The sequence below is a fragment of the Lemur catta genome, chromosome 4, assembly GCF_020740605.2.
Source record: "Lemur catta isolate mLemCat1 chromosome 4, mLemCat1.pri, whole genome shotgun sequence".
Classification (NCBI taxonomy): domain Eukaryota; kingdom Metazoa; phylum Chordata; class Mammalia; order Primates; family Lemuridae; genus Lemur; species Lemur catta.
In genome coordinates, this window is record NC_059131.1 from 33,678,190 (window position 1) to 33,689,509 (window position 11,320).

An 11,320-nucleotide genomic window follows, 5' to 3' on the forward strand; every position below is an offset into this window, starting at 1 on the left:
TGTGGAAAAACTGTAACCTTCATGCATTGCTGTTGAGAATGTACAATGATGCAGCCACTTTAGGAAACAATTTGGCAGTTCCTCAAAAGGTTAAACATAGAGTTACCATTTGACCCAGTAATTCCACTGTAGGTATATACCCAAGAGAACTGAAAATATATGTCTACACAAAAATTTGTACATGAATGTTCATGGCAGAATAATTTATAATAGCCAAAAAGTGGAAACAACTCAACATCCATCAACTGATGGATAAGATGTATATTCATATAGAATTCTATTTAGCAATAAAAAGAAATGAACTACTGATATATGCTACAACACAGATGAATGCTGGAAACATTATGCTAAGTGAAAGAAACCAGTTGCAGAAGACCACATATTGTATGATTCCGTCTATATGAAATGTCCAGAATAGGTAAATCCACAGAGATAGAAAGTAGCCCTGGTTTCCCAGGGCTAGGGTTGGTGGCTGAGATGTGGAACAACTGCTAATGGGCACAGGGTCTCTTGTTGGAGTGATAAAAATGCTCTAAAATGTATTGTGGCAATGGTTACAGAACTCTGCAACTATATTAAAAATCATTGATTTGTACCCTTTATATGGGTGAGTTGCATGGTATGTGAATTATATCTCAATAAAGCTGTTTAAAAAAAAGAGAGCAAGGTAAAGTTTCTGGAGGCAAAAGTTTTTAGCACTGCAGACTATTTTCTTTGGTCCTGGCCCTATTCACCGGGGCCAGCAGACTGTATTAGTGAGGAGTTGGCCAAAGCCCAAAGGAACTCTCTTGATCTGTGCTTTGCCCTGAGCAATTTATTTTTAAATAACCTTTTGTCAAATTAGACATACACAGTCTAGTTTTGCATATCCTCTCCTAGGGTTTTTGATGTTTTTATCTTGGGGATGAGAAGGGGCATGGAGGATATATTTTCCTTTTTGAAAGATGTGCTGGGTTAAGGGCCAATTGTCAGTTTGAGTTTTCTTGGCCCCTGACTCACGTCCATTTTCAACCACAACTGCTTCCAGTATCAATCACACAGGAGCCAAACTCTCCATGAGCCAGACAGATCTCCTCACTGCTCTGAATTTCTAATTTTCTTTCTTTAATGGATGTGCAGCTGCTGCTCAGTGCTCTTAGAGGTCTAGGTGGGACGGAAGTGATCCAAGGGAATCTTGTAAACAATGAAGGAATAGAGACATTTTGGCACCGCAGTGCTGCTACAATTATAAGGCCAGGGATGAGCAGGTTCTGAGGCTGGCTTGCCTAGGTGCTGGTTGGGTAGCCTGGGCTAGACTGAGTTCCACAAGTACAGGGGTAAGAGATGACTGGAGGAAAAACTGGGGTGGTGGGGGGCAGTTCATGTAAGCTGCCTGGAACAACCTCAATGCTAATGCTCCAGAGGCTACACTGGACCTGTTTATGAGGCTCCCCAGATTCACTCAGCCTCGCCTGCATCACCCCACTCTTATCCTCAGACAATTGCTCCATGGGAAGCCTGGCTGCTATCGCAGTCATGCTGTGTGCTCTCACCGCAGCTGAGAGCGGGGGGTGAGGACCAGACTTTAACGTGGCCTCCATCAAGCCTGCTGTCATGGGATCTAAAGTAGCTCCAGCACAATGGTCTGACCCAACTGGATCCACTTCCTTAGCAGCTGTCTGCAGAAGCCAAGTACTAAAACCTGGAAGGAGGGGAGAATCAATGCCTGGTAAGATGAACACTGACCAGTGAGAAAGAAGGAAGGAGACAACAAATAAACTCTTCTTTCCTACCTTCCTTCCATCATTCCACGTAACTTCCTCCAAGACAACCTGGTGACTAAGAAACTGGTAATGTTTCCTTATGAGCATGCGACCAGCTCAGTAACGTAGCTCTTTGTATGTGCTTTCTCTGCTTCCTGGGCTCGCTTTCCTTTTTCTCTTCTTCTTGTCCTGGAATTGTAATCTCCAATAAAGCATGAGTATACAAGCTTTTCTCATGCTTTGTTCTCTAGAAAAAGTGAGTTAAGACAGAGACCAAGGCCAAACCCCATATCTGGAGGAATCAAAGAAAATGGGAGACTCAGAAGATCTGGTGAAGATGGGGTCAAAATCAGAGGAGGTAAGGAAGGAATAAGAGGGGGTGGGGTTCCTGATCACCACAAATAGTGGTAGATATTCAAGGTCACTGTCCTCATAGAGTCTGCAGAGGAGGACATTGATTAAATGCTGTTATCATGCACGTAAATGTATATGTGCAGGAAGCGAAGGAAAGTTATGTGGTGCAAGGAGAGCCAGTAGCAGTGAACTTGATTTAGTCTGGGAGGTCAGTAAGATTTTCCTGAGAAAATGCCATCCGCAGTGAGATCCAATCCTGGGACCTGATAAAGTGGTGGAGGTGAGAGTGAGGGGAGGCTCATTCCAGGCAAAAGGAGTGACACAAAGGCTCTCTAGTGGGAGGCAACATGCTGAGTTGGGGAACAGACGAACTCCTTCCATAGAGAAAGGTGTCCCTAGCCTTAACTTTCACTTTTTAAAAAAATCTCAATCCACAATATATTTTACATCTTAACCCAGTACCAACACGCATATATGGACACAGACAACTGAAACAAAAGTTCATGAAATGATATTTACCCTTATTGTATGGAGGGGGTTCACAATAGCTACTGACATTTACATGTGCCTGTGCCTTGACAGAGCAATGTCACTGGGAGGGTGTGCCGCGTTCACTGTAGTTTTGTTTGCAGTTGTTTACACAGAGTGAAACAAACTAAGGTAGGTATGTAGGTACTGATATGAGAAGATGTGCCCGCTCTATTGTGAAAAGAAACAGAACTGTAAACATAATACGATCCCAATTTGTTAAAAATCTTCATATATGGAGAAGTATGTATAGAGAAAGGGCTGGGGATATACACAAACTATAGAAGGTTTTTTTCTGAAATTACAGGAGATTTTTGTTTCCAATGTTTATATTTTATTATTTGTACTTTTTGTACTACATGTATTACTTTTTTAATAAGGAAAAAAGTCATAAAAATATAGTTATGATGAAGTGGCCAAAAATTGCTTCAGATGTTTCTCGTGGGTGCTAATACAGGTAAAATGACAGCAACCCTTACTAGAGATTCAGTTGTTTTGGTTATTGAAGCAGCAAATTACACCAAATTTGACTAAACCGGCATTTTGAGTTTTAGCTTCATGGAATCACTTTAACCCTGTGAATCACAGAATTACAGAAAATCTCAGGTTTGACTTTCACTAGTGCCACCTTCTCCTGCATTGCCAAGAGACTTAAACCTGGGAAGCAGGTGGGCAAATGCCAAATGATCAAAGAACCAATCAGCGGGACTGGAGAAAGACATCCAAAGGCGTGCTCCCTTGGGGGAAATTTCCCTAGTTAGTGTGGGCCTGGTTATAAGAAGGGTGGAAGGTTTTGTCAGAAGTGAAAAGCTTTCAGTAGCAAGCTTTCATCCATCTGTTACTTGATTGCTTTTGCAAAGTACTGCAATAAATCTGGAGACTTCTATTTGGCCTAATTGCTTGGATAAAACTGGACTCTCAAAAACTTGGTACCCCAACAACATGGGGCTTTTTACATTGGTCTCTCTCCCTCCTTCTCTTCCCCAATCTCTCCCTTCACCACTGCGCCTTTAAACTTAGAATTTTCCGCTAGGACTGGGCTACATAACATTTCAGGCCCGTCATATTAGATGGGCCATACAGGTGAGGTAACCTCTCTGGTATCCGAGAGGTTTCCCTGCGGCATTTAGATTAATAATTTATTTCCTTTCTTCAGGAGGAGAGTTTCTCCTTGAACGTATTTGAGGGGTGGGTATTATAATCCTTATTTAGATACTTGATATGAGGCAAGAGAACAGCAGATCTTTCTGGGGGTGGTTTTTAAATTAATTTCTAAAAAGGTAATTTTTAGTGCTGACAGGACCAGAGTCTGCTTATCCCACTCTCTCCCTAAGTAAGAAATGCAGCCTTCATGCACAGAATCATCCTCGCCATATAGAGTGAGTGAGTGAGAAGAAATCTAATCTTTCTTCCTGTGGAACAGACTGCTTTGGCAATGCGCCCAGTCATTCAGGAGTTCTCCATGATCTGTTATTTAAATCCAACTCATGACTGATTTTAGGCAGGAAGCCAAAATGAAAAGCTTGACTAAATATATTTTGGTTTTTCCATCCTGTCCCTTCTTGCCATCTCCAATTTTAACACAAGTGCTAACTCTGAGATCAAGGTCAGATATATAGACACCCGAACATGAGCACTCCATTAATCCAAAGCTAAGCTTTCCAATGGGTCCTGTGGTTTCGAATGAGATGGGATGCTATCATATTATGAAGTAGACAACCGCCAGGTTGAACTCCAAAATGCCCATGATACTGAACTTAAAATACTTTTTGCTGCAGCTTAAATTCCGATTCTTCTAGGCTGAAGACATCCTAAAAAGATATGTTATTCATCTTTTGTCCCTAGTACCCGGCATAGGGTCTTACAGGTATCCAGGAAATGTGTTCTGAATGGAACTCCTAGGTCTATACGCCTGTGTTTCCTGTATTTTTTCTCACATTCCACAACTGTTGCTATTCAATCACTTCTCAAAGTCCTTCCATGTTTGCATGTAATTCTGAAAAATAATTTATGTATAATCCCTTGAGAATTTATGTGTGTAGCATAGCAATACAATTTTGCCCCAATCTGAAATGCCACTTTTTAATATACATTAAATTCTCATTGATTTTGAATTCCATTTTATTCCATTCTTCTGTTTGTCTATTCTTATGCTAGTAACATACTGTTTAAATGATGGCAGCTTTAGAGTGTACTTTAGTATCTGGTAGGGCAAATTCCCCCATACCATCCAATTAAATTATTCTATTTAAAGTTTTGATTTGATTTTTTTCACATATAAATTTTATTTTTAAGTTTAAATAAACAACCATACAAACAAAAGCAAAGCCAGTTGGAATGATGATTAAAATTTTGGCAAAAGTATATATGTATGTATATATACACACACACACATATATATATATAAATTTTTGGAGGACTGGTCTCTCTCTAATACCATGTTTTCTCATCCAGAAACATGGTATACATTAATGTATTCTGCCCTTATTTTATATTCATGAGTAACATTTTGTAATTTTATAATTTTTCTTCATATTCACCTTTTATATTCCTTGTTAGAGCATTTCTCAATATTTTATAGTGTCATAATAAATAGGAATCTTTATTCTATCACATTGTCTTACACGATTTTGGGGCATTTATTTTACATTCCACTATTTCATTGAATTCTTATTTGGTATGAATAAATAAATTAGAATGAATATTAGAATTTAATAAATTCATTCATTTATTCATCCAATTGATCAACATTTGTTGTGCCCCTATTACATGCTGGCATTTTCCTACATATGGGGATACAATAGGGGACAACACAAATGTATATTAGGAAATATACTTGCTGTAAACCCCCTACCTCCTCCCCTAGCTTAAATGAATGAGTTTTGTTTTTCTCACATAATGTGAAATCCTAAGTAGGCAGTTCAGGGCTGCTTTGGTTACTCCACAATGCCAAGATGGATTCAGGAATGTTCTAGCACTCCCTACTGGGTGCTAGCTACTGTTTGACCTCCAGCATTTCCAGCATTCTATCTGCATTCCAAGCAGGAAGGAGGGCAAGGGCAAAGGATAAGAAAAGCATGACAGCTGAGCTTGATCTCCCCACTCATTCTAACCTTCCTGGAATCCCACCCCATGACTTTTACCTACATTTAACTGGCCACATCCATTGCCACTAGCCACTTTATCACTCTCCTCAAATCAAGAGTCTCTTAGTAAGGGAGAATGGGAGAAATCTGAATAAGCATCTGGCAGGCACTGCCACAAGACAAAATTCTTGTCCTTATGGAGAAGTTCAAAAATTTTTGAGCTGAGGGTCTTGGATGATTTTCAACAACTCAGTCCTTGGACCTCTCCTCTATTTTATCTCCACTCACTCCATTGGTGATGTCATTCAGTCTCATGGCTATAAGTGCAATTACACGCTGGTGGCTTCCAACTTTACATTTCTAGTCCAGCCCTCTCCTCTGAATTTCAGATCTGCACTCGCATGTCTAATGAGTACCTCCAATTTAACCTGTCATTCACCAAAACTGTTCCTCCCACTGTCTTCCCCACCTCAGTAGATAATTCTGTACTCACAGTTGCTTAGGCCATCCTAGACTCCTGTCTCTCACATCTTATACCAGGAAATCCTGTTTGGCTCTACTTCCACCTTCTAACTACATCCAGAATCCCACCATTTCTCACCACTTCTACCACTAACATTCTGATTCCAGTCACCATTATTTTACGCCTGCATTACTGTAACTGCCTCCTAAAATCACTGTCCACATAGCTAATCCTTCTGAATTCTCAGTTCTTGACCTCTTCTTCTCTAATGATCATATCGTCATACTCTATTTCTGCTACTTATTCTACCATCATTTCCTATACTGTCATTACCAAAAACTGTAACCCCTCTTAACTTCAAGTCAAACATTTAACACTGCCTGGAAATCATTCTCTGTTTCCTTAGGCTTTTTACTCTCATTTGCATCCATTTCTTACTTTTTCCTTTCTTCTCAAACCTCCAACTCCTTTTCCCTCTGATGTCCAGTCTCATATGATGCTATTCCTTTATATTTCAATGAAAGAAATAGAAAAATCCAAAGAGACCTCCCACGAGCTCCCCCATTTACCTATCTGCACCTGTGCCCACATATTTAATCTTTTCTCTGTTAATATGAATGAACTCTCTGTATTCCTATCTTAGGCCAATCCCTTGTGCACTAGATTCCATCTGATCTCATATAATTAAGGATATCTTTCCAGTAATTATCCCCTATCTTCTATATCATATTTTCCTATTTTACTGAATCATTTCCATTTGTATACATTATTTCTTTTGTCTTAAAAAAATACAAAACCCCTTGCTTGATTCCATTTCCCTCTTCCAGCCACTATACTATTTCTCTTCTTTTACAACTAAACTCCCTGAAAGAATTGCCTATATTTACTGTCTCCAGTCTAACTCCTTCCACTCTCTCTAAGCTTCATCCAATAAGTTTCATCTTCACCATTTATTGAAAACAACACTTATTAAGGTCAACAAAACATTTGTCCCAGTTAACTTCTGGTCATCTTTCACAACTCAGTCAAACCCCACTGAAACATTTTCTGACTTTTCTAAGTCAATTCATCTATTATATGCTGTCACCACTACATCACTTATCATGACTGTAATTTTATATTTTTATATAATTCCTCAATTAATGATTCTTCCTCAGTAGACTCTAAACTCCATAAGGGTAGGGATAATGTCTATTTTTCTATCACAACTGTATGGTCTGTGTCCAGTGCCTGGCACATAGGAGACCACCTATAAATGTTTAGGGGAATAAATGCTTTATTATTATCATCTCCATTTTAAACTTGGGAAAAGGAGGCCTATAGAAGCAAAGGTACAAGATCAAAGGAACAATGTGGATTACTGATAGAATAGGGACTAGGAATAGTAGAACATAATGGACCACTATGCTCTATTTTGAAGTTGTAGTGATAAATGAGATGTGGCCCTTCTTCTCCAGCTACGGCTAAAAGAGAGCCTCCACTAAGCTAGCACTAATGCCATGTTTGGGCTGGACAGGACAAACAACACAATCTAGTGCAATGTCAAGCCCTCATTATGCCCATAAAGGCTTAGCTGCTAGGTCAACATTGTCAGCTGCTCTTGTTTCTGTATCCAAAGTGCCCAGGGAGAAGGCCTCTTCCCAAAAACATTCATTTGAAATTACATCTGAGGCTTCAGAATAAGACCCTTCAGGTGCCTATCACTCATTACTGACCTACAAATTATGAACCAGGAAGAACATTGGGAGGAGTGAGTTGGAGGATTAACTTAAAGTTATAACATTAAGATTCATTGTCAGTTGAAGACCAGTAAGAAATACAGAAAAAGCATTTCAGAAATGAAATTGCTAGGCAAATAGGACTTGAGATAATACAACTTAAGGAATCTACTACATTAAAAAAATCTGTGTATACCAGTTGGAAGGCTATTTTGAGAATAGCAAACCATCAGGCAGAACTGTCATGAAACACACAGTTGTGTTTAAAATTTTGTAAGTGATTACTACTAGGTGATTATATGATTTATTATCCAAAATGGGACACTTTGAGAATAAAAAGAGGCAACATTAAAAAATTTGCCAGGACAATGGGTGTTTACTAGGACTTTCCAAGGGAAACAAACAGGACTGGTCACCCTCTTAGAAAAACCATCCTCCACTCATTATGCCTGGAGAATACCAGGTACTCATTCAGCCATACAAATATCTTCATCAGGCAAATCAACAACAGCAGCACTAGCCAGAATGGATAGGATACCAGTCCAGTGTGGGCTTTATTTAAATCATTTTGACCCTGAATGGTCCTGCTAATACTTACCGACTCCACTGAATAAAAACAGAGTAAGAGTCATTTCCTTCATCTACTTATTTTTGTTTTTTAGTATAACCTCGAACTCCTGGTATCAAACATTCCTCCTGCCTCAGCCTCCTGAGTAGATGGGACTACAGGCTCACACCACCACACCTTAGTAATTTTTAAATGTTTTGTAGAAACTGGGTCTTGCTATGTTGCCCAGGCTAGTCTTGAACTCATGGCCTCAAGTGATCCTCTCACATGGGCCTTCCAGGCCTCCCATTGTGCCTGGGCTCTACTTATTTTTCTTGCTCCTTCATACATGATCTATATTCAATCCTTAAAAAGGCCATTTCTATCCCTACTTAAAGTTTAATCCTGATTTAAGAAACAATATAGGGTTCTCTGCTAAGTCAAACAAAACCATTCTTCAAATTTCCAGAGGCTTCCCTCTTCCCCAAAGGTGCCATTACATGAACCACATCTTTCTTTAATCAAGATTGACTTCTAGGTCATTCACTGAATCAGCACAGCAAAACCAAGTCACTAGCTACAAAACTTTATTGTTGGAACCAATACATATATCCTTCTGAGAAATGTTTTGAGCCAGTCACTTGATGGTTATGAACATATCAGAATCTGTTGTACTAATATATTTTTGGTTTGCTTGGCAATGGAAAACAAAGATTATTGCAAAATTATGAATCAAGTCCAAAAGGCCTGATAAAAAAATTTATAAAATGGGAGGATCAAATACTGTCAGCCCTACTGTGTCAACAAACATTGTATAATTCAAATCAAGAAGACAATTCCATACAAGTCTAACAAGGCAAATGTTGGCATGTAGAAGTGAAGCAACCTGTTATATAAATGCAAATAGGGTTAAAAACAAATTACAAAAAATAAAAAATCAAATTTTGGTCAGAAAACCATTACTCCATAAAGCCATATAAGGATATCTATTAGTTGTTTTCTTTAAGGGGAAAAGAAATCAAGCTATTAGTTTTCTATTTATTCAGAAGGAAAAATAAAGTGTTTGGAAAATATTCCTGATATTAAGTGAAGACTTTCTCACCTGCTATCTAGAATGCATAAACATCTGACTTATCTTTGTCAACCTTTAGAAAGGAGGAAATAAAATCAGTGCTTAGCTTTCAGTGGGACACTCACAACACCCTAATGAGGTCCAGAGTAATCCTAGATCGGGGGATGTCAATGTTGAGTACTTGGACTTCCACTCTTTCTCCAGGGCCCAGTCCAAGGCTCCTTCTCCTCTTTGTTTTAGAGAGTTTTGCTTCTGTTACATTTCGTATGGGAATCAGCCCTGATCTCCCCACTCCTATATCCACAAAAATTCCAAACAGAGTGGCATTCTCGACTTTGCCTGTAAGAACTGTCCCAACCTGCAGATCTTCCAGGCACACTATGCTTCTCTTGAAATCAGGTTTATCAAAATCTATAAGGAAAGGGAAAAAAAGTTAGCAGTAACTAATAAGGAATTGTACTTCCTAGGCACATTGGCGGGGACATAAAAGGAGCTGAAGACACAGGCTTGCCTTCAGAGAAAATGCATCCTGGGCAAAGAAACAGCATTTGCGCACTAGAAACAATTTTTAAAAATTTACTCTAACACTTTCTTCTCCCCAAACTCTATCTCACTTGCAGGTCCACATTAGCACTATACATGAGGATTGAGAAGAGTAGAGAGTCTTATTTTTCTTTCTGTGAGATGATGTGAATATATCTTTGCTCAATGAATATAAAAGGATAATCAGAAACACTGAGAAAGTAAGACCCTTGAAGACAAGAGATTGGGAGCACCGCCACCCCCCCTCCAACCCAGTGCTTGGATTCATAAATTGTTTAAAGGTGGTGGAAAGTACATCGACTTTTGGTTAAATGTGGATGAAATTCAGATGTTCTCTCTCTTTACTTCTTCCTACAAATTTGGAAATCAGAAAAACAATATTCCTATCCATTTCAAATATATTCATACACTCAAAATTCATGGATTCTTGATTATCTATGGCTCAGAAACCCAGACCAGCTAGTACCTAATCTTCTTCCTCTTCTTTCAATTCAATTCATCAAACATTTATTTACTCCTATTATTACCTCCCAGCCAGGCACTCTGCTGGGTGCTAGAGATACAAAGATGAGGACACTTACATCTCTGTTCTCAAGTTCCTTATGCCCTCTTTTCTTGCTTACTTCAGTGTCCATTTCTCTGTTCATTAACACTATCCCCCAAAAGGTGGGTATAAAGCATGCCAAGGAGTCATTATGGCTCTAGTTAAAACAAAAACAACAACAAAGGTTTTATGAGGGAGACAGAACAGTTGAAAAATGGGGCTTGATGATCTGTGGGCTCCATTTATCCATGCTCTTCATGAAGGCCCCCTTTCCTAGGATTACTGCGTGTTGACTCTAATAACAAAGAACTCATTCTATGCTTGGATCTCCATTTACTAAGACCTCATTCTCCCCTCCACCCATTCCATTTCCTTTTCCTCCACAGCTGTTGGCTTTATCCTGATTACTTGTTAAAGCTATCTTTTACATTTGTATCAACAACTGGTCACCTTTCTTCCCCTCCCCTAGTCCAACCATACTGAAACCAAGATGTTTTAAAAATTAAGCTTTTTCCCGTGAAACAAAACAAAAACCCTCTTTAAACCCCAGATCTCATTTTCCTCATAAAATAAGAATATGCAAAGTTGGAACTGATTCTGTAGAATTTCACCTGATGCTAAAGCAGTGAATTCCAAAAGCAAGAAACCTACTGCAATGGAATATAATATTACACTGGGCTAGGACTGTGTCAAAGCAAAGTGAAACTAAGTCGTTGATCACGG

General features: G+C 39.0%; 1 protein-coding gene across 2 annotated transcripts in view; it reads right to left on the reverse strand.

Annotated features, from left to right (window-relative positions):
* Positions 1 to 9,008: 9,008 nt before the first annotated feature.
* Positions 9,009 to 11,320, reverse strand: part of SRBD1 (S1 RNA binding domain 1) — a 187,224-nt gene continuing 184,912 nt past the window's right edge. For both annotated transcript variants that reach the window (XM_045549525.1, XM_045549526.1), the window contains exon 21: positions 9,009 to 9,921. In XM_045549525.1, coding sequence (XP_045405481.1) covers positions 9,632 to 9,921 — 290 coding nt within the window. In that variant the 3' untranslated portion in view covers positions 9,009 to 9,631. The remainder of the gene's footprint in view (positions 9,922 to 11,320) is intronic.